Genomic DNA, 24,206 nt, shown 5'->3' with positions numbered 1-24,206 from the left:
ATAGTAAATACAATTTTTTAGAATTTTTTTTCTTTTTTCTTTTTTTAAAATATATTTATTGATTTTTTTTACAGGGAGAGGGATAGAGAGTTAGAAACATCGATGAGAGAGAAACATCGATCAGCTGCCTCCTGCACACTCCCTACTGGGGATGTACTCATAACCAAGGTACATGCCCTTGACCGGAATCGAACCTGGGACCCTTCAGTCCACAGGCCGACACTCTACCCACTGAGCCAAACCGGTTAGGGTGAATTTTTTTCTTTATTGATTAAGGTATTACATATGTATCCTTATACTCCCTTCCCCCCCTCCTGCTCATGCCCTCGCCCCCCCTGATGTCTGTGTCCATTGGTTATGCTTATCTGCATGCATACAAGCCCTTTAGTTTCTCTTTCTGAGAGTTCATTATTGGTGTATAAAAGTGCCACCAATTTCTGGATGTTGATTGTGTATTCTGCTACTTTGCCAAATTCATTTATTATGTCTAGTAGTTTTCTGGTGGAGTCTTTAGGGTTTTCTATGTACAATATCATGTCATCTGCAAATAATGACAGTTTTACTTCCTCCTTTCCCAATTGGATGCTTTTTATTTCTTCTTCTTGTCTAATTGCTGTGGCTAGAACTTCCAGTACTGTGTTGAATACGAGTGGTAGAAGCAGACATCCTTGTCTTGTTCCTGTTCTCAAGGGAAAGGTTTTTAGTGTTTGACCTTTGAGTAGGATGTTGGCTGTAGGTTTGTCATATACGGCCTTTATTATTTTGGGGTATGATCCCTCTATTCCCACTTTGCTGAAAGTGTTTATCAAAAAAGAGTGCTGGATTTTGTTGAATGCTATTTCTGCATATATTGATATAATCATGTGATTTTTATCTTTCATTTTGTTTATGTGATGTATTACATTTATTGATTTGTGAATAATGTACAAGCCTTGCATCCCCAGAAAAAAACCCCACTTGATTATGGTGTAATATATATATACACAGTATATATTGATTTCAGAGAGAAAGGGAGAGAGAGAAACATCAATAAGAGAAAATCCTTGATTAGCTGCCTCCTGCACGCCCCCTACTGGGAATCGAGCCCACAACTCGGCATATGCCCTGACTGGGAATCAAACCCATGATCTTTTGGTGCATAGGTTGATGCTCAACCACTGAGCTAAGCCAGCTGGGCTGATATTTTAAATATATTGCTGGATCTGATTTAGTAATATTTTGTCGAGGATTTTAGCATCTGTGTTCATCAGGGATATTGGCCTGTAATTTTCTTTCTTTGTAGTTTCTTTATCTGGTTTTGGAATTTGGATAATTCTGGCTTCATAAAAAGATCTTGGAAGTGTTCCTTCCTCTTGAATTTTTTCTGGAATAATTTGAGGAGGACAGGTGTTAGTTCTTCTTGAATTTTTGGTAAAATTATCCTATTCTGGGATTTTTGTTTGCTGGGAGTTTTAAAATTGCTGCTTCAATTTATTCAGTTGTTATTGGCCTATTCAAGTTTTCTGATTCTTTCTGATTTAGTTTTGGAAGATTGTTTTTAGAAATTTGTCAATTTCACCCAGGTTGTCTCGTTTGTTGGCATATAATTATTCATAGTATTTGCTTATAGTCCTTTGTATTTCTGTGGTGTCCATTGTTATTGCCTCTTTCATTTCTGACTTCATTTATTTGGGTCCTCTCTCTTTGTTTCTTTTTTTAAAATATATTTTATTGATTTTTCACAGAGAGGAAGGGAGAAACATCGATGAGAGAGAAACATCGATCATCTGCCTCCTGCACACCTCCTATTGGGGATATGCCTGCAACCAAGGTACATGCCCTTGACCGGAATCGAACCCAGGACCCTTCAGTCCGCAGGCCAATGCTCTACCCACTGAGTAAAACTGGCTACTGCTCTTTGTTTCTTCATTAGTCTGGCTAAAGTTCATCAATCTTGTTTATCTTTTCAAAGAACCAGTCCTTGGATTCATTGATCTTTTGTACTTTTTTTTTTAGTCTCTATGTCATTTATTTCCACTCTGATCTTTATTATTTCCTTCCTTCTACTTCCTCTGGGCTTTTCTTGCTGTTGTCTTTCCAATTCATTTAGTTGTAGGGTTAAAAATTGCTTATTTTACTGAGCATAATACTCTCCAGGTCCCTTAGTGCTGCCTCAAAGGGTAACAGATCCTTCTTTTTTACTGCTGCACAGTATTCCATGGTGTAAATGTACCACCGCTTTTTAATCCACTGGTCCACTGATGGGCACTTGGGCTGTTTGCAGATTTTAGCTATTGTAAATGAAGCATAGTAACCTCTATTTTGTAAAAACTGCTGTTTGAAATTTCCACTAGACATAGACAGTCCTTTGTTCTGTGAATTAATTCTGCTATTATTGGCTTCTGTAAAACACGCTTGCTCTAATGATAGGGAAAATAAGCTCAACTGTCTGACCTTGCAAGCCGCTCTGCTGCCGTCCCTAGCTACCCCATACCAGGTGTCGTTTAGTTATCTGCACTCAAGGCTACTGAACTGTGTTGTACTCAAGGCTACAGGCTTCCTGCGAGATACCTGGTAAGCATACATAGGGCTCTTTTGAAAACTTGCAAAAGGGACCGGAAGCCCCATAATTAGAAGACAAAGACATTAGAAAAGTATAAAGGGAAAACTTCCTCCATGTTGCTTTGCTCAGACTCTGGAAACAATATTCCTCTGAGCCCGCCGGCGTAATAAAGTCTCCTAATTAATTTGGCTTATTAAGGCGTCTTATGTTCAGCTCGCTGATTTACAATATAACATAAATAGTGCTGCTATGAACATAGGGGTGCATACATTCCTTCTGATGGTGTTTCGAGAGTCTTAGGATCTATACCCAGAAGTGGGATTGCTGGGTCAAAAGGCAGTTCCATTTTTTATTTTGTAAGGAAACTCCATACTGATTTCCACAGTGGCTGCACCAATCTGCATTCCCACCAGCAGTGCACGAGGGTAACCTTTTCCCCACATCTTCTCCAGCACCTGTTGTTTGTTGATTTCTTGATGGTAGCCATTCTGGCAGGTGTGAGGTTGTACCTCATTGTAGTTTTATTTTATTTTATTTTTAAAATATATTTTATTGATTTTTTTACAGAGAGGAAGGGAGAGGGATAGAGAGTTAGAAACATCGATGAGAGAGAAACATCGATCAGCAACCTCCTGCACACCCCCTACTGGGGATGTGTCCGCAACCAAGGTACATGCCCTTGACCGGAATCGAACCTGGGACCCTTGAGTCCGCAGGCTGACACTCTATCCGCTGAGCCAAACCGGTCAGGGCATCATTGTAGTTTTAATTTGCATCTTTAACTTGATTATTAGTGACCGTGAGCATTTTTTCATATGTCTATTGGCCATCTGTATGTCTTCTTTGTGTTACAGGCACCTAAACACCAGGAAAGGTGTTACTGGGCAGCCTCTTGAGGGGAGGGAGAGGCCCCACCTCAATTCTTGTCATACTCATAGCAATGAATTCAAATGAGTGATGGGCAGCATTGTGATAAAGCTAATTTATTAAGAAAGTACTGCATGCATATTTATTAAAGGAGCAAGGTAAACAAATCTATCATGCAACATAATGCATGGATGGGCTCTTTTTGCTAATCTGAAGAACGAATGGGGTGGGGTTTCTGCCTTATATACTTTTCTGTCTATAGATTTGTAAATTCCTCTGCTGAATATCTTGTTACAGATTAATTTTTCAAGGTCCCCCTTTCACTTTGTTCCGGCTTTCCCAGAATTGGTGAGATGCACCTGGCAATTTCATCTTGCCAAGCCCAGAGACAGCTGGCTTCTCTGTTTAGGGAGTGAGAAATAAACTGTCCTTTCCCCTTTCCCTCCCCCCTCCTTTCCTGAATTCTCTCCTAGGGAGGCTTTTCCAGGGGTCCTCAAACTTTTTAAACAGGGGGCCAGTTCACTGTCCCTCAGACCATTGGAGGGCCGGACTATAGTTTAAAAAAAAAACTATGAACAAATTCCTATGCACACTGCACATATCTTATTTTGAAGTAAAAAAACAAATGTTTCCGGCGGGCCGCATGTGGCCCGCGGGCCATAGTTTGAGGACCCCTGCTTAACCATTTGCTTTCAAGTGTCCTCCTTTGGGGGAGATAATGGCTTGTTATGTTATTTACAAGCCAGCTGCAAGCTGTCCAAACTGCTTGGCCTTGTTTAATTTTCCTGTCTCTGTTTCCCTATGCCTCCTGCCTTGGAATTTTTCTAGCTTCTCGCTATCCTGTTACACTTGAAGAAGTGTCTATTCATGTCCTTTGCCCATTTTTTAAATTGGATTGTTTGTCTTCCTGATCTTGAGTTGTATAAGTTCTTTATATATTTTGGAGATTAATCCCTTATCAGATGACTCATTGATGACTATGTTCTCCATAAGCTGGGTTCCCTTTTCGTTTTGCTGGTGGTTTCTTTGGCTCTGCAGAAGCTTTTTAGTTTCACGTAGTCCCATTTGTTTCCTTTTCCTGTGTTTCCCTCAGAAACATAGTGGCCCAAATATTGCTCTGAGAAGTATCTGACATTTTTCTGCCTATGCATTCTTTTAGGATTTTTATGGTTTTGCAACTTACATTTAAGTCTTTTACCATTTTGAGTTAATTCTTGGGTGTGGTGTAAGGAGGAATAAAATAATTTTTGCAGAAAAACATTTCTATACAACTTTACTGGGAAGACGTGTCATGTTCAAGATTCTGTCCAGAAAAAAAATTCTTAAATTTTAACAAATTTCAAAATGGGTTTTCATAACCACCCACAGGCTCCCATCCTGAAGATGTATCCAGTGAGCACCTAGAAAAGATTAATTCTTTGTTAGGGGTAGCGGCACTCAATGATCAACTTGCTTTATTGAGGTGTAGATACCAGGAGAAGCGGAGGAAAGTTGGGTCCATTAATCAGTTTGTTGTTTGCAAACTGTAACTAATTTGGAAAACCAAAACCTGTGTAATCATCAACAGCAGTGCGCCAGCCCCAGGGGGTAGGTCAAGAGTCCATTTGGCCAGGAGTGGGCACAGAGTTCACAATCCCTGTTGTGTGTGTCCTGAATCTGCAGTGACACCGCAGTCTAAGTTCTGTGTTTTCTTTCAGCACAGTTTGCACAGAGGCTGAAACAGCCCCCAGCAGGTAGAATCGGGTTTCAGTTTGGAGTCAGGTACTGGCAATGAATATCTGTAAATCAGGATTCCAAGAAAACAACTAAAACCGGTTAGGGCCCTACAAATTTTTTTATAGGAGAAAGCAACACAAACTTCTAATAGTTTTGGCCCATTCAGAGCTCAACTTGGGGAATGTTTGGGCCCTTCTCCTCCCACCTGGAGGAGAGAATAAAAAACAAAGACACCACCAGGGCTATGTTTTTTATTTTGTTTTGTTTTGTTATTTAGGCCTGCTGAAAGTTTACCAATTTATCCTTGTATCAGCAGTACTTGAGAGAAATCAACTTTTTAGGCAAGCGTTCCTTAAGAGGTTGTAGACAACATTGTGCGGACATGAGATTTTGACTCTACACTGTGTCGTATTTTATCTCTTTTTTAACTGTGGTAAAATATATATATCATAAAATTTGCCATTTAAACCATTTATAAGTGCATACAATTTAGTGGCATTAATTACATTCACAAGGTTGGGCAGACATCACCACTACCTATTTTCAAAACTTTTTCATCATCCCAAATAGAAACTCTGTATCCAATAGGCAATAAGTCCCTATTCTTGCCCTCAGTCCCTGGTAACCTCTCCTCTACGATGTTCTATCTCTGTGATGCATCCATTCTAGATATTTCATAGAAATAGGATTGCTGGCGGTGAGACTGACACCAGGTGTTAGACCTGTGGAGTCAGACCGGACCTTGGTTCAGCAACCTTGGTACTTGAGTTCTGGCCAAGAACAATTCAGAGCCAAGACTCAAACCATAAGAGAAAGTTTATTTAGAAAGTCACAGAGGTAGAAGTGAGCTGTAGAAGAAATGGGCTCAGGAAACAAGTAACAGAGACAAGAAAAGGGCCCTTCGACCTTAGAATGAAGAGAGAGCAAGGAAAATGTGCCTGGGGAAGGAGGTTGGGAAAGTCCCAGGCATGCTCCCTGAAGAGCCCACTGGGTCCTCTGTGTTGAGGGTATTTATCTGGGGGTCTCAGGGGAGGATCCCAATAGACTATTGATCAGCGTTCCAGATGTGTCTCCACAGCATCCTGGTCTCTACTGATTGGTTGGCACCAGGCAGGAGGTCATTGGTTAATAAGGCTGGTCCTGATGTCAGCCATGGCATCCCTTGTCTGGTTTTACTGCTTTTCTAGGGCTGGAGTTGAAACACAACTGAGACCTAGATGTTATCCCTAGGTGTTAATGCTTAAGGGAGTGGTCCTGCAAGCCACAAGGCTACTCTTTGGCCCCTTGTTCCTCCTCCAAAGGAGTCCACCCCAGTACTAGTGACATGCCAGGGGAGGAAAAGTTTGAACTGCATCACAAGCAATATGAGCCGTCAGGAGGTCTAAATCGCATGACCAGGGATATGCTAGGGGAGGAAAGGTTACCCTGGGGGTGAGGCCCTTGTTTTCCCAGCTTTGGCCATTCCTAGCTTTTCACCCTGGTGACCTTCTGTACCTGGCCCATCGTCGCTGCTCTGCTCATGTCTGTCTAGCTGCCTACCACAGAAACATAAAGCATGTGACCTTTTGTGTCTGGTTTAGCATAATGTTTTCAGGTTCATCCATGTTATAGGCCTTTTTAAGTGTGGAAAATATTCCATTGTCTCTATATAGCACACGTTTTGTTCATCCATTCCTCTGTTGCTGGACACTCAGGTTGTTTCCACATTTTGTCTATTGTGAGTAATGGTACAATGAGCATTTCTGTATAAATATTTGAGCTACTGTTTCACTTCTTTGGGGTATATAACTAAGAGTGTAATTCCTGGGTCTCCAACACTGTTCTCAGGTGCAAATGATTCCCAAGACTCCCAGGACCCAGAAGTTATTATACCCATGGTTATTCTTTATTACAGCAAAATAATACAGATGAAAATTAGTAAAGGGAAAAGGCACATGGTAGGGGCGGAGGGGCGGGGAGAGGAAGAACCCAGACGTAAGCTTCCAAAAGTTCTCCAAGTGGAATTGCACAGGACATGCTCAATTCCTCCTGCACTGATGTGTGACAACACTGATACGTTGCCAACCAGGGTAGCTCACTAAGATTCAGTGTGTGCTATGGACTGAATGTGTGTGTTCCCCCCACCCCCAAACCCATATGTAGGAACTCTAATTCCCAGTATGATGGTTTTTGGAGATGGGGCCTTTGTGAGGTAAATAGATGTTGACAGGATTAGTGCCCATATAAGAAGAGACTTGAGAGAACTTGCTTCCACTCTCTGCTTTCTCCCACATTAGGATACAATGGGCAGACGGCCACCTCCACACAGGAGGCAGGAGCACACCAGACCCCACATCAGCTGGCTCCCTGATCTGGGCCTTCCCAGCCTCCAGAACTGTGAGAAATAAGTGCTTGCTGTTAAAGCCACCCAGTCTTTGTGGCTTTAGTTTGTGATAGCAACCCAAAATGACTAAGACAGAGCCCAAGATTCTTACTGGGGGCTGGTCACATAGGCACCCTCTGCCTAACATGTACCAAAATTCGACTCCCAGAAAGAAAGCAGGTAGGCGTTGAACATAGATCATAGATTGCACAAACAGCTTAGGCACAGTAAACCACCCTTATTAACTAGGGAAATGGTGGGAACCCTTAACAATCTGTTTGCAGATGGTAGCCATCGGACAATCTTGTAAGCAGACCTTTGTCAATATGGCTAGCTCAGGCTTGCTATGTTAACTCTTTTTTACACCGTCACCCTCCTAATAACATCCAGTGAATACTTATAGTAGAACTAAATAGCTTTGGATGGAATACATAGATACAGGAGAACTCTGTCAAGAAAAATACTTGGATATTATACACACACACACAAAATGAGGGAAATAAGCATATTTTAGAAACTCATTCAGGTAATTTTGAGAGTACATTTATTAAAGCCAGAGTCCGTGAAACAAGGAAGGGCTTAGAACAAAGGAAGCAACAGGAGAGAGCCTGGGCGGGCAGCTTTGGCTCCCTAGAGATGTCATAGAAAGAAATGAGCCTGGGCGGGCTGCATTGGCTCACAGGAAAGTCACAGAAAAGGGGGCCTTGGAGACAGGTTCAGGGGGGTTAGTTAGCCCGGATGAGCTGCTTCTACCCATTGCTCTTGTGGTTGCAAGTCTCATGGGGGTCCCTTAGAGGTTAGGAGATGGAAGAAGAAGAAGGGAAAGGGATGGGCATGCTCCCGGAGGGTGGTTCATTTTGAGGGTTTTTAAAGGATGGAAATAAAGGGGAGGTCTTAGAGAAGGATCTCAATGGAATGTTCATCAGCTTTTTCAGGTGTATCCTTTCAGAGCAGTGATCTCCACTGATTAGTCGGTGCCACAGCCGGGGATCATTAGTCACCAAAGTTGGTCCTGGCATTGCCCACCTAGTTTTGCTGCTTTTCTGGACCTGAAGCTGAAATACAACTGAGTCCTAGATGTTCTCTGTAGGGAGGCAAGGTCAGGGGGTCTAAATCACATGACCAACGACATGAAAGGTCAGGGATCTAAACTGCATGACCAGCGATATGCTAGGGGAGGAAAGCCCACCCCGGGGTGAGGTCTGGCACCAGTTCTACCCCTTGCTAGGCATCTAGGGCTTTCCACGAGTTTACTCTGCCAGTTTTTTCAGCTATCTGCCTTGGTTTCCCCATTCCACTGGCCAAGGAATTTTCCTACCTTCTTACTATCCTTCCTCATAGTGAGTGAAACCGAAACCAAGGCTTAAAGAGGATAAGTTACCTGCCAAAAGTTTAGCCCTACAAAACATGCTATTGAAATTATTTACATTTCAAAGCCAGTGCAATTGGGTGGTAAAATAATGAAGTCAAGGTGTTTGAAAACTGTTGTCTCTATGAAACAGTGGGGAGTTGTGACCCACCCCACCATTCTTTTGACACTGTTTCTGTAAATGCTGACTGAGTGATATGTAGCTTATAGATAAACAGCATGTTTGTATTAGAGTCTTAGGAACTAACTGCAGGAGGAACAGACTTCAACCTTCAGTTATCCCAGTTCCGGGCAATTTGCTGACCTTCAAACATAGAACCAGGATGACATGGAACAAGGATGATGAAAGCCAGGATGACGCACACCAGACCATCACTTGAGCAGGTTAACATCCTTATTGGAATGGACTGTGCTGGCTTGCAAGTAGAGAACTTTTCAAGCCCCTCACCTTGGTTTCTTTGTTTGGCTTTCCCTCTCCCTCCTTATAAAAACCTTGACCAGGGTGTACTGGTCTGGTAGACTCAGGGGATGTCAGAGACTGAGTTGTCTGGCTAAGGGCCAGGGGCTATTCCCCCCACTTTTCAGTGAACCTGACTAGTGCGTCCCCCTCATGAGAGATGGATAGAAGGACCCCCCCTCCCCCCCGCCCCAGCTACCAGCAGATCCAACCTTGGGGCTTTGGAAACCCCACCCACCTGACTCCTAGTGGATCTACCCTGCTGAGGTTGGGCCAAAATCCAGGACAGACTGAGCCATATGACTTTGTGGTAGGTAACGTACCCACCACCTTCCCAGAAGCCTGACAAGCACCTGCCTCAGGGTAGATCCACTAGCCCCAGCCTCCGGACTCTGCCAGAGGCTCTTTCAATGACTGAGCCTAACAGCCAGCCAGCAGAGAGAAGCTATTTTCAAGGTGCCTTGGGACTTTGGGTGACCTACCTCTGGACATGGTGCTGAAAAAAGCCATCCTAGGTGTGCTGCTTGGACCTTCCCGCACACACCCAATCACACCAGAGGCAGCCGGCACACTGTGGATAACTTGTAGCTCCAAACAGGTTGCTGAAGGCAGGCGCAGATAGCGTCTGCCATTGGTCTGCACCAGAATCCCTCCCAACAGGCCCCAAACCAACACACGCAGTACCAGCTTCAGACATCAGAATAGATCTAATTAGCTTCAAAAACAGCATATCCACAGGGAGATCCTGGTGGGCACCAAACCCTGCTGAGGCTAATTCCACTTCGTGTGGTCAGCACCAGCATACCAGCTGACATGCCATGGTCGGGGTTGAGCCTCACAGTTAGGTAGTCTGAGAGTGGATCCCAGCACATGTGCGCCAATAGCAATCAAGATTCAATTACAACACGAAGGCCCACATAACCCCACAGGGGCGTTCCTAGAGTACTCAGCTCAGATGATCAAGGAGACTGTGCCACTGGGTCCCCCAGGACACCTACTGCATAAGGCCACCCCACAAAGACTGTGAGTCACAGATCTATCTACTACATAGAAACAGACACAAAGAGACAGCCAAAATGAGGAGAAAAAGATCCAGACCTCAAATGAAAGAACAGGAGAACACTCCAGAAAAAGAGCTAAATGAAATGGAGTCAAGCAACTTATCAGATATAGAGTTCAAAGTAATGGTTCTAAGGATGCTCAAGGAACTTAGTGAGAACTACCACAGCATGACAAAGGACATTGGAGAAGGATGTTTTTGGAGAGGAGAAAATGGCGGCTGAGTAGGCAGACCTGTCGGGCACCCATCCTAGGGCCAGGCTGGAAATACAACTAAATTGGAGAACATTCTTCTGGAATTTCCAACTGTGGTCTAGCTGAGGAGGTGACTTATAACAAGGAAGAACAGAAGGCACCTGGAGACGGGTAGGAAGGGCGAGATCGTGAGGGGGGATTGCCCAGAGCACACACCCACCTGGGGCCCGCAGCGACTGACCTGCGGCGCCTCCGGACCTGCGGCAGCCTGACCCACAGCGCCCGTATCATACAAGCAGCTACGAAAGGTCGCAAGACTGTTGGCATCAGTGGAGTCTAGACCCAGCAGACCAGAGCCAGTGGGGGAGAAAGCTGCATTTTTTATTCCCTTTTTAAACATTTTTAAAAATTTTATCTCTAAACCCAGAGCACAGGAGTTTTCATTTGCAACTACACACCCACGGCATTGGTGCAGGAAGGGAGGTGCGGACTTGAGGTGCCTGAGGTCAGGTGGGGGAGAGGAAGCAGTAGCCAGAAGTCCTGCACTGGATCCCTCAAATGCTTCCAAACCAAAACGGCCATTTTCCCTGAGAGGAACTACCTCCTCCAAACACCCAGAGGGCAGGTAAAGGAAAAAACCCTGCCCTGGGCGACACAGCCTGCCACACCCTGCATGTTGAGCTTACTGAGGGGACAAAGGCAGAGGCAAAGCTTAGGGGTCTGAACAGTCTCAAGGAGCCCTCAGTGACCGCAGTGGAGGCATGGCCATCGCTCCACTATTCTAGGAACCAGACTGATAGAAACCCCAGGGTTCCAGCTGATAAATGATGCTGAGGGAATGGGATATCCACATGCGAAAGAACGACATTGGACTTTTACCTTACACCATCTGCAAATATTAACACAAAATGGACCAAAGACCAAACGTAACAGCTAAAACTATATAAAACTTTAGATCGGTGGTTCTCAACCTTCTGGCCCTTTAAATACAGTTCCTCATGTTGTGACCCCAACCATAAAATTATTTTCGTTGCTATTTCATAACTGTAATGTTGCTACTGTTATGAATCGTAATGTAAATATCTGATGGTCTTAGGCGACCCCTGTGAAAGGGTTGTTCGACCGCCAAAGGGGTTGCGACCCACAGCTTGAGAATCGCTGCTTTAGATGAAAACAAAAGAATAGTCTCATGATATTGAAGTTAGTAACAAGTTTTTGGTTACTAGCTTCAGTAGTAACCAAAGGAAAAAAAATCAAAATTAATCAAAATTAAAATCTTTTGTGTGTCAAAGGATGCTGTCAACTTAATGAAATACAATTCACAGGATTTGAAAAAATGTTTGCAAATCATATCAGATTAGAACCCTCTGTGTATAATTCTGGAAAATGTAAAATGTTGCAGCTACTGTGGAAAACGGAAAAAAATTAAGCATAGAATTACCATGCCCAGTAAATCCACTTTGGCTATATTCCCTAAGAAATGAAACCAGGAACTGAAATACTTATACAACTATGTGGACAGCTGCATTATTTAAAATAGGCAAATGAGTGAATAACCCAATTTGTCCATCTAGGGATGACTGAAGAAACTAAAGGTGGTATAATCACACAGTGGAATATTATTCACCTTTCAAAAAGGGAAATTCTGACACATGCTACAACATGGGTGAATCTTGAAGATATTGTTATGTGAAATAACCAGGCACAAAAAGACAGACATCACGTGATTCCACTTATGTGAGTTCGCTAGATAGTCAAATTCACAGATAGAGAAGATAGAATAGCCATTGGCCGGGACTTGGGGGAGGGAGGAATGCAGAGTTATTGTGTTCTAGGTACCAAGTTTCAGTCTGGGAAGAATGAAAAAGTTCTGAACATGGATGGTGGGGATGGTTGCACAACAATGTGAATGGACTTAATGCCACTAACTGTACACTTAAAATTGTTAAAAAGACACATGTTTGTTATATACATATCACCACAGTAAAAATGAAAAGCACACAAAAAATACTATGCATCTGATATTGCTTCTGGAAGGTTTATTAATTAGTCCTAAATAGGAATTAGTTTACAAGTCCACATAAACATGGCACCATTTTTATCAAAAGATTTCAAAATCTGCATAGAAAATGGGGAAGTGGGAAGGGAAATGAGGTATTGATAATATTTTTTCTAGAAAATATATTCAGCAATGAACATTTTTTTTGTAATAAAATGAGCAAACATATATTTCTGGTTTGTGCTCCTTAAAGTCTTAATGATGTACATTAACATTTAATATATAAATATATTTTCACAAACTGTCATTTAAATCCTGACATTAAATGTAAATTAAAAATCATTGCTTGGCAGGTGGGACTCAGTGGTTGAGCTTCGACTTATGAACCAGGAGGTCACGGTTCTATTCCAGGTCAGGGCACATGCCAGGGTTGCAGGCTCATCCCCAGTAGGGGGCATACTGGAGGCAGCCAATCAATGACTCTCATCATTGATGTTTCTATCTCTCCCTCTCCGAAATTAATAAAAATATATATATTTTAAAAAATCATTGAAGTAAATGTCACTAAAGTAAATTTCTTAAATTAAACCTCAAGAAAAGCTCGTTGAGGAAGGCATAACAACCCATAACACAGAGAGTGGGGAGGTAAAAGCAGTTTCTATTTTCCTCCTTTATTAAACCACATTTTTCTGTAAACACCTCCTTTCTGTGGAGTTTGAGAGAAGCCTGTGATGGAGAAAATCCCTGCCTGGGGAAGGCAGGACAGGAGCACTAGGAATGCCAGCCTTCCCTGGAGACCCTCCCGTCTGTCCCCTTTCCTCCGAGGATCTGGGCCTGACCATCAGGTCTGCGTTTGGGGCATTGTCATTCCGCTCGATTCCTCCCGAACCCAGCTGCGCCCACCTGTGAACAGTGAGCGCATCTGTCCGCGGGCTCTTCCTGCCAGCAGCCCGCCCCGCGGTTTGCTGCGGGATAAACAGGAACCGCTGGACCAGATGTTACTGTCTCCGCGCCCCCGAGATTTTAACCAGGACGAGGACCCGAGCGCACTCGGGTTACCCTGACATCCACTCGGGGCATCCCATCGCTTTTTTTCGTAACCCCCTGCGCACATAAACTCGGGGTATTTAGTTGATCCTCACAGTTGTCCGGAGGCCCCCAGCTCGCCTTCCCCAGAGTCCACTGAGGTAGGTGCCCTCTGCTCTGGGACAAGCTGGGACCTAGTGTCCTCCGGAGTCCCAGCACCCGAAGTCCCGCCCACTGCCGGCTCAGCCAATCCCGGTGCGAGCTGGCGGTGGGGGCGGGGCGGGCCGGGGCGGATCCCCGGGGCCTTAAATGGGCGGCCCGGCGGCCCCAGCCTCGCCCCGGAGATTCCTGGACCCGCTCGTGCCGACTGCTGTTTGCGCAGCTGCTCCCTCCGCAGGTGAGCACGCCCTCCCCCCGCGCCGCCTTCAAGCCTGCGCCTGGAGCGGCAGGGCCACCCCGAGAACTAGGGCCGCCGCCAGCCTTGGGGGTCGAGGGTGTGGGGGTCCCAGAGTCGAGGTCCCCAGGTCTGACCGAGCGGACCGCGGAGTGGTGGGGGCCGCTGCTCCCTGCACCAAGTCAGCATCCTCTGGCAGTGGTGGTTGTGTGCGGGGAGGGGGGGGGGGCGGGGGGCGGGCTGGGAGGGCAGCATGCCTCTGGCAGGGTGGGTCTGCTGCACCTGAGTACCTGACCCTGAGCTGGTTCCCTGACCCCGGGGGAGCCTCACCTTCTCTAGGCTTGGGAATGGGGGTCTCCGGGCTGTTTTTCTCCACCCGCCTCCTTAGCCTTCCTCCACAGTCCTTGTGTACTTACTTGGGAGGGTCCATTACATGTTTTACTCCAGGTGGCTGTAAGGTCTCAGGGGAAGGATCGGTCTAATCAGAGACCCATTTCTCTTCCCTTCCTAGGTTTTCGAAACATGAATCCTTCACTCCTCCTGACCGCCCTTTGCTTGGGAATAGCCTCGGCTGCTCCAACACTTGATCACAGCGTAGACGCGCAGTGGAACCAGTGGAAGGCAGCACACGGGAAACTCTATAACGAGGTTGCTAACAGCCGAAACGGTCCAGAGGGACCACCCAGAAAATGGTTCTTGCTGTTGGGAGTTTAGAGCGGAGAGTAGCTTCTTGAGACTGGCTCTTAACAGGCCATAACTTCACGGCCCCGTTACTGACACCATGGGGCATGCATCCCGCTGCCGGGTGCTGGAGAACAGCTCCCAGACGTGTCCAACCTCCCCTGACAGTGGTTTGTGTTCTTCTGTCTGCAAATCCCCTTGGTGAGGGTAGGTTGGGTTTTCAGTAGAAACGAAGACAACGTGGTATGCGCTTGCCTCTAGAGTGAAGAAGGATGGAGGAGAGCGGTGTGGGAGAAGAATATGAAAGTGATCGAACTGCACAATTGGGAGTACAGCCAAGGGAGACGTAACTTCACCATGGCGATGAATGCCTTTGGCGACATGGTGAGTGTGGCATCAGAGGCTGCGCTTTTGGTGCTTCCTCTCCTCAGTACTTTACCACAATAATCTCTTCCTTTATGACATTCTGTGTCTTTTTCCTTGAAGACCAGTGAGGAATTCAGGCAGGTGATGAATGGTTTTCAAAACCAGAAGCACAAGAAGGGGGAAATGTTCCAAGAACCGGCCTTAGCTGAGATCCCCCCATCAGTGGATTGGAGAAAGGAAGGCTGTGTAACTCCTGTGAAGGACCAGGTAGGACCGTGTCCAGCAGATCATCTGTTCTCCAGGAAGGAGTACAGCCGTAAAGGCGTTGCTCTCCATGAAGTGGGAGGCTGTGGAACAATGTGCAGTTTGCTATTTTTAAAAACAGTTTCCAGATATAGCGTCTGTTGTCAAAGTCTTGCTATTGGTTTTGTAGAATGAGCACTTTTGAATTTTGTTTTCAGGGTGTGTGTGGTTCTTGTTGGGCTTTTAGTGCAACTGGTGCCCTTGAAGGACAGATGTTCCGGAAAACTGGCAAACTGGTCTCACTGAGTGAGCAGAACCTGGTGGACTGCTCTCGCGCTCAGGGCAATAAGGGCTGCAGGGGTGGCCTCATGGATAATGCCTTCCAGTACGTCAAGGACAACAAAGGCCTGGACACAGAGGAATCCTATCCGTATTCTGGAACGGTAAAACACGTGCCTTATCATTCTAGCTCTGCTTTTGAGTGTTGAGCACTTCAGAGAAAACACCATATTTAGAATTCACATTTTAGGCTGGAGAATCTGTATCTACAAACTGTCGGAGCTGCACAGTTCTCTGTTTAGATGGTTCCTGCTGCTGTGTTACATGAGATTTACATACCATTCTCTAGATAGGAAAAGTTTCTCATGGCCAGGGAGACTGAGAATGTCTCGTTGAATATACACACCAGCTGGTTCTTCAATTTCAAAGCAACCGATAGCACTTCACCTCCTGGGATGCTTTATAACAAACTTGACTGAGAAATCATTAAACTGCCAATTGTCTTGAACTCATGTTCCCCGGGAGGTGCGATATAATCACGTCTCTTCCCTTTTACCTTTAAAAGGATGACACTTGTAAATACAAGCCTGAGTTTTCTGCTGCCAATGACACTGGTTTTGTGGACATCCATAAGAACGAGAGGTCCCTTATGAAAGCAGTGGCAAGTGTAGGGCCCATTTCTGTTGCTCTGGATGCAAGCCTTGAGTCCTTCCAGTTCTATGAAAAAGGTGAGGATTTGTCTTTATATAAATTCAGGCAGAAATATTATAAAACCACCCTGACATACAGCAAGACCGACTCTTCGGCATGTAGAATTCCTGGATGTGTGGATTTAACATAGTTGTGCATTTTACAGATGTAATATTTGTGCCAGATGTTGTCCATCTGACATGACTTAAACCATATCCCCATGATTTTAAGTGCTTCATAAATATATCAAATGGCTACATAATTTGGCTGATAGAGCTTCATTTACTTTACTTTTAAAAAGTTGTTAGACCTTTAAAATATTCCAAGAATTTTGCTACTGAAATGAAAACTGGAAAAAAACCTTGGCTCAAGTAGTTTTGTGTTTTGTTTGTTTTCTTAGATTGACATCCTAAAAGTAGAATATGTTTTCAACCAGTGGTCTTTTATGCCTCTTGATAAGTTGTTTCTAAAAGTGATCGTGGCAATTTGTATTTCTCTTAGTATTACAGGAGCGCCTAACTCCCAGCCTAGATTCTTAAAAAATCTTGTTTTTAAATATTACCTGGATTTATGTACTCTAACTGAATGTTGAGAGGCCTCTCTTACTGTGGTTGACAGGCAAAATTACTGTCAGTTCTTGCCTGGAGATCTTCACCCCAGCAATGACTTCTGTTCTCCTAGGCATTTATTATGATCCGGATTGCAGCAGCGAGGACCTGAATCATGGTGTTCTGGTGGTTGGCTATGGCTTTGAAGGAGTAGAAATGGATAACAATAAATACTGGATTGTCAAGAACAGGTATAAAATGCCAGAAATACTTATATTTGATTTTGGAAAGGGAATCCCAAGCTTGCTAGGGCATCGATACCATTTTGGTACCAATGCATTTCTAAATTTGAAAATGTTCTTAATTCTGAAACACACCTGGCCCCAAGAGTTCTCTTTTTCAATTTCTAATTTTGCAGTTCTGTGAAAGGTTTGGGGATAGAATTATATGCAGGTTTGGAACCCAGCCATGAGCAAGAACTGTGGTCTCTCCTGCTTCTTTCTGAATCGGTCTGGGCCTCAGGCGCACTGTTTAAGCAACAGGTGTTATTGTTGATAAACATCGATGTGTTTGGTTACTTGTATAAAATGGAAACCCTCTCTTCTTTCAGCTGGGGTACAAAGTGGGGCATGGATGGCTACATAAAGATGGCCAAGGATCTGGACAACCACTGTGGGATCGCCTCCCTGGCCTCCATGGCCAGCTATCCTATTGTGTGAGATGGTGGTGATTGAGATGTGATTAAGAACAGAATAACCAGAGGATGAATATTATCTCATCAGAACCCTGGCCGATGTGGGTCAGTGGTTAGAGTGTCAGCCCAAGCACCCGAGGGTCTCGGGTTCAATTTCCAGTCAAGGGCATATACTTGGGTTGCAGGTTTGATCCTGACCCCAGTGAGGGTCTGTGCGGGAGGCAACCAATTGATGTGTCTCTCTCACTTCGATGTTTCTTTCTTTCTCTACTCTCTCTACCTCCCTCTCTCCTGTCCATTCTCTCTCTAAAAATAAATAAATAAATAAATAAATAGGAAAAACTCCTCAGGTGGCAATTATTAACAACAACAGCAAGAAAACAAACAAACAAACAAAAAACCAAAACCCTGCTCAGACCTGTGGGATAAAACAGTTGAGTCATTGAATATCTAAGCTGTGATTTGAATTCTGCAAGATTTTACACTGGTAAAATGTTCCACTTATTTAATTATTGTGTTAACAGTTTGTATGATTGACTTGCCTAATAACTTTTGCATTTTTATGTTTAAAAAGGATGTACGCATTTTTATCTTTTAAAATAAAACTTTCAAAATAGAGGTGGAGCTTCTATTTGTTTTTAAATGGTGAACATTTTGTATAATGGAAAATGTAATTGGGCTCTAGAGCCGTAACTGAATGTGCTAGTGGTCCATTGGAGAAGGGCTGGGGCCTTCTGGCCGTTCTCCTTATAACCAGGCAGATCTCAGGTTCGTTGTCCCTTGGCTGTGTCTGACTCAGCTCTTGAATGGAGCAAAATTTAACAAATGATCCATAAAGAACAAAAGTAAGTTATTTTAATAAATAAAAAATTCACATATTAAATAGGAGATTACACATACATAGGATTTCCAGACTAGAAAGGCACTTGAGAGGTCATGGCCATTTGACACAAGATGGTTACAGACCAGCTGAGTGACAGGACAAATGTCACAGGGCCAGTTTCTGAAGCATCCTCTCCAACTGTTTGTAAGACCATGTGGCCTCTTTGCAGTTGAGAAAGGACACAACATAGAGGATTGCCAAGAATGTTTGTCTTTGGGGCCAGAAGGGGTGAAGGATGAGCTCCTGGATTTGAGGCTGGGCTTCAAAATTAGTGCTGTGGCCTCAGAGGTGGGTGAGAGGTGAGAGGGTCAAAGTGATAGTCAGGCCTAATTTATACCTAGCTACCTTATCTCTGAATTTATTTCAAAACAAAACAAAAACAGCAACCTAATTCTATATTCTGCAGGCCAAAGAAGCACATAGTTCCATTTGTTGTCTGTTTCCACTCAAGGAAATATAAAGAGCAGGTGGAAGTATTTAGTTAATAGACCCCACAATTCCTTATGAAGACACGAAGTGTAGGACACCTGGGGACTCGGCCCCAAGGCCTCCAGCAGCCTCTGTCCAAGTCCGTCTGTCCTGGACCATGTGCCCTGCTGGACCCTCCGTGTGGCCTTCCCTTGAGGCCTTTAAATTTACAGCTCTGTGACCTAAAGTGACAAATGTGTTTAGAGTGAAACTCTGTGGGTTCTGTGGTCAGACTAACAAGTGTGTTCACAGGAAGATTTGGGAGGCTCCCAAGCTGAACCCCTTTTGCTGCTTGGCACCTATACTGAAACATCTGGAGTCTATGCACCCCCACTGTGCCCCAGTCATCACTGTGGGAGTGACAAGCGGGAGCTGGTGCTTTAGGGAGAGGGAGGCCCGGGAACTCCAGCAGGAGGAGGAATCTGACATGAACCCAGGGAGCCAGGCAATGAGACAGGATAGAGGTGGTGTCTGAGCAGAGACTGGTGGACAGCATCCCTGAGAAAAGAGAAACCATGTTTAGGGAAAGCGGGGAGAGACTGAGCTGAGGTGTGGGAGATGAGGCTGGGTCCACACGTGGGTTTTACAGACACACGGACCACTGGGAGTGCGGTGAAAAGACTGTTCCGGTTATCTGTTTCTGTAAAACACTACCCCAAACATTGCAGCTTAACAGTAACCATCTTTCCCACTTCCTGTCTGGCTTAGTGGGGTGTTACCACTGGAAGTCTCTCCTGAAGGCCTGAATTGTCTGTAGGTCTGGCGGGCTCACAGCCAAGTGGACTCACGTCACTGTCCCAGATGCTGCTGACCGGAGCACGTGCACAGGCCACAGCATGGAGACTGCCCCTGAGAGGGCTGCCCCTGGAGGCGGGGTGCCAGGACGCCCAGGGAGGACCTGCAAGGCTACTGAGGACCGTGTGTACCCCCAGTGGAGTCTCTGCGGCTGTATTGTAGTTGGGGGATGTCACAGAGGGAGCCCGGATTCCAGGGAGGGGGCTGGGTTGAGGTCACTAGCAGAAGAGCATGGGACATGGAAGCTATGGTGGTGGTCACCTTTGGAAAATGCAAACTTGCACAGTTCATCTTGAAAAATCCACTGGAAAGGGTGTCTGGGAATGTCAGCTTGCTTCACCGTAACAGGCCAGCTCAGGCTGCTGTCCCTGGAATTCCGGAAGTTCACACCAAGATAGAGTGAGACCTCTCAGATGTCCAAATGATTAAACACATATAAGGTTTTGTCATTTTTAAAGACATTCATATTTAAACTTGGGGAAAGTTTCAAACTAAATGATGTCTAAATGATTAAACAGATATCAGAAGTTTCTGAAACTTTCAAAGACATACTAACTTGTGAAGAGTTCCAAGCCATAGCTATATTTTTAAAATAGGTCAATGAACATAGATTAAATAAAGCTGAAAACAAATTTCATTACACAAAAGTCTTGTCTGAAACATAAACTTACTATCAGAAGCTGGAAGAGGCAGCAGAAGTTTCAGCTTCCACAACCTCAGAGGAAGTATTGCCCCACAGACACTCTCGGTTGGAATTCTAGCCTCAAGACGGTGAGAATCAAGCCTGTGTGATCAATGGAATGTCAGCCCCGGGCACTGATGCTCCTGTGCACAGCTGGACTGTGTTCTCCTCAGCGGCCCAGGGACCCAGCTGGCCCCAGCCGGTCAGGACCAGCGGGACAAGTCAGACTTGCTGACCATCCAGGCAGGACAAGTAAAAAATCTATCCGCTCTAAATGGTTCTCAGCCATACATTACGTGCAACAAGACCGAGTTTTATTTTGACAAGTTTTCATCTAGTGTCTTAGGATTCCGCTGAGCTCAAAATATCTTACCATCCACAGGGGAATCAAGTAAGACAGGAGACATTTAAGAAACCCAACAGGATGTAGCATGGGCAGCACGGGTAGCAGTGAATTTAGGGATCTGCCAAGCAGAAAAAAAGGCACAAGAAGGTTTGGGAATCTTTTGTCTCCTCACATGTCCTCTCTCATCTAAATCTAGCACTGGCTGGGTTCCATACCGGAGACCAAGGATACCTTATCGAAAAGCATTCTCACTCATCAAAATGCACTTAAGACACATGTTGCTTCTTTACTCTCTGGTCCAGTTTTCATGGGATGACATCAAATGTTTTCTGTTTTTCTTTTTGAGAGAGAAAAGATCATGAGAAACATATGAAAGATACATGGCAATGATGGAAATAGGACTTAATATTAGATACGCTCCTCAAAAAGTAGTGGTGACCCAAGATGGCCTACCTCAGCGTGGGGACTATAGCTGGTCTTTTTGGCACCGAAGTCCTGACCTTTGACAGGAAGTCCTCTTTTAGACCATGGCCTCTGGGTTTTGTGCTCTGCCCCTGGGGCGACTCATGGAGGTAGTACTCCTGGTTGGCACTTCCGCGCTTACCACCGTCATTCTCCCTGCAGTCTTGGGAGCCTTTGTCACATGATTGCCATGCTGTCCTGGGTGTCAGTCTCACTTCCAAGAAGAAGATAGGTTCCTGGGGATGAGCTGCATTTCCCAACGGAAAGCCCAGAAAACACAGTCTCCAGCAGAGCTAACCATTTCCCTACTGGGAACCTTCATTTATCTTCTTCCCACGCATCTTCCCAGCCATCAGTGTGGATCAGGCCATTCTGAGAGGTGGTGAGATACCAGCAGGGAAGAAGGATGCCCAAAAACTCAAATACAGTATTTTGTAATGTTTTGGAATATTCTTTTACTTTAACTGTCTTTGTACGTGTTTTCTCTGCCCTTCCCTGTGGGCTTTCTCCCAGGTGTACACCAGGCTCTTCCCTTTCATCTGAATGTGGCTGAACTGTCACCCTCTCCATGAAGCCTGTCACTGCCCAGAACTAAAATTAGAATAACCTTCCCTAGCATTGCTCTTCTCTTCCCTGATTTATTTTTCCCACAGTTTTTATACCACCTGACACACACTTTCATTTTATTTATTGCTTTTGTTTATTGTGTCTCTGCACACATTAGCATTGAGTCTATATACAGATCCAGGAGTTTTGTTCACCTCTCTATTCTCAGCACTGAGGACAGGTCCTGGCAAACAGTAGGCACACAAGAAAACCTGCTGCCAAGATGAAATGACCTCGCTGCGTTATGTACGAGTACATTGTCAGGGTTTTAAGAGTCAAGCAGTGAAGTAAAGCAAATTCCCTTTTGGTACTCTATCCTCCAACACACATCCCTCTTCCTCAGGGAAATAACCAAAATTAATTCACTGATAGTAATAGTCCTTTTTTCTTGGTCTTTACCCAAAAACACATGCAGTTTTGTTGGGTGCTTTTTAAAATTTTTACAAAAATGGCATTCTCTCATATCTGTGAAATGCCCTTTTCACCTACCATTTATAGCTGAGTCATATGTCCTTGTTTGTATTTCAGACTGAGATGGTTAATTTTTTTTAATCCTCACTCAAGGATATGTTTATTGATTTATTTTTTAGGGAGAGAGGAAGGTAGACGGAAAGAAACATTCATTAGTTGCCTCTTGTACACACCCTGACTGGGGATCAAACCCGCAGCCTAGGTGTGCACCCTGACCTGGAATCAAACCCAAAACGTTTTGGTGTATGGGACAACACTCCAACCACCTGAACCACCAGGTCAGGACACTGAAATGGTTAATTTTAAGTGTCAACTTGGCTAGACAATGGTGCCCAGTTCTTTGGTCAAACACTACTCTGGAGGTTGCTGTGAAGTTACTGTGTAGAAGTGAATAACATTTACAATCAGTTGAATTTAAGTAAAAAAAGGAACTGGACACCTAATGCAAAAAAATGAAACTCCACCACTATCTTACACCATACACAAAAATTAACGCAAATGGATCAAAGAGGCCTTTTCAGACGTTTATTGACTATTTGTGTTTACTCTTCTGAAAATTGCAGTTCTATATCTTTAGTTTATTTCTTTATAGATAGTTTATCTTTTTCCTCTTAATATTTATTATTCTTGATACTCATTTTTGTTATATGTTACAAATATTTTCTCTTAAGCTATCAGTTTTTTTAGAGAATTGCATTTATTTAATTTTTATTATTTTATATATTTTTATTGATTTCAGAGAGAAAGGGAGAGGGAGAGATAGAAACATCAATGATGAGAGAGAATCATTGATCAGCTGCCTCCTGCACGCCCCCAACTGGGGGTTGAGGCTGCAACCTGGGCATGTGCCCTTGACCAGAATTGAACCCAGGGCCCTTCAGTTCGCAGGTCGACACTCTATCCACTGAGCCAAACCGGCCAGGGCTATCAGTTGTCTTTTAACTTTGTGGTGTGTTGATTTTATTTTGATGTAATCAAATCTCTTTTTTCTTTATATCTTTTCCTTTGTGTCTTTTGGTCCCATTCAAGGTCATAAATATAGCACCATTATCTTTTTGCAATACCTTTATATTTTTATTTTTATATTTAATTCTGGAATTAATCTGCAATATGTTTGGGGGATCTAGTTTTATATTTTTTTCTCAAATGACTAGCTAATTATTCAAACACCACTCATTTCCCCCCACTAATTTGAAAAAGTATGTTTTCTTCTTATTTTTAAAAAGCACCTATTAAAATGATGATATGACTTTCCTCCTTTCAGTGTGTTAACTGCCTCCAGTTGCTGAAGCCTGTCTCCCCAAAGTATAATGGAAACCAGTGAATGATCCCACCTTTCCCATGTGGGGAATGCACACCTGTACAGTCCACTTTTGAGAAATGCTTGAAAATGGAAAGGAAAGTGGGTTTCGCCCTTGGGAAGCCAACCAAGAGGAAATGAGAAACCAAGAGGGAAAGGGTTCTCCGCTCACGTGGGCCAGAGAGCCCCCTCAGTGGTCTTTCTGGACCTTGGCTATGGAAGCACCGGTCACCCAGGCCCCATTGCCCCATTGGCCTGGCATCTTTGATCTGTAGCCTCTGAGAATGGCATGGGAGTCCCATACTCTTCCCTCACCCCCTTTCTTGGGCTTGATGGGAAGAAGAATGCACATGACTGGTGAATGGACCTTTCCCGGAGCCACCACTGCCATCCATCAAAGCAACGTACACTATGATTGAAAATGCTCTCAGCTTTGTTTCCAAGAAAACCTCCTCTTCCTGGCTCTGTAGTCTTTACATTACATGCTGTAAACTCAGCAAGTCACGGTATTCATGAGATTTTGAAATGAAGATTTCAGTGAAAGTTTGAGTTGCACACCCAGCCTCCTCAAGGGTCTAGATCTCAGGCAGGTTAAAAAATTAACCATTTGAGATATACATTTCAAATAGAGTGTCTAATAAAGCATTCATAGCCCACTGATTAGAATCAGGATTTTTTTCCGAAGAAAAGACATTCTTTGTTCCTT

General features: G+C 44.3%; 1 protein-coding gene across 1 annotated transcript; it reads left to right on the top strand.

The window, feature by feature from the left end:
* The first annotated feature begins 14,493 nt into the window (after positions 1-14,493).
* Positions 14,494-17,512, top strand: LOC102426649 (cathepsin L1-like). The gene is made up of 7 exons (XM_023764905.1): positions 14,494-14,634; positions 14,929-15,051; positions 15,154-15,300; positions 15,495-15,728; positions 16,121-16,283; positions 16,927-17,044; positions 17,404-17,512. The coding sequence occupies exons 1-7, from the start codon at positions 14,509-14,511 to the stop codon at positions 17,510-17,512; spliced, it is 1,020 nt and encodes a 339-aa protein (XP_023620673.1). The 5' UTR covers positions 14,494-14,508.
* The last annotated feature ends 6,694 nt before the right edge of the window (positions 17,513-24,206 follow it).

This window comes from Myotis lucifugus, unplaced genomic scaffold (assembly GCF_000147115.1).
Source record: "Myotis lucifugus unplaced genomic scaffold, Myoluc2.0 scaffold_360, whole genome shotgun sequence".
In the NCBI taxonomy this organism is placed as follows: domain Eukaryota; kingdom Metazoa; phylum Chordata; class Mammalia; order Chiroptera; family Vespertilionidae; genus Myotis; species Myotis lucifugus.
The sequence above is the reverse complement of the archived record's forward strand: the minus strand, read 5'-3'. Positions and strand labels throughout refer to the sequence as shown.

Bases quoted from the DNA above. Each gene is read 5' to 3' on its own strand.
- LOC102426649 (XM_023764905.1), top strand. From the start codon at position 14,509: ATGAATCCTTCACTCCTCCTGACCGCCCTTTGCTTGGGAATAGCCTCG. The intron at 15,729-16,120 runs GTGCCTTATCAT...TACCTTTAAAAG, and splicing joins ATTCTGGAACGGTAAAACAC to GATGACACTTGTAAATACAA. The intron at 16,284-16,926 runs GTGAGGATTTGT...CTGTTCTCCTAG, and splicing joins CTTCCAGTTCTATGAAAAAG to GCATTTATTATGATCCGGAT.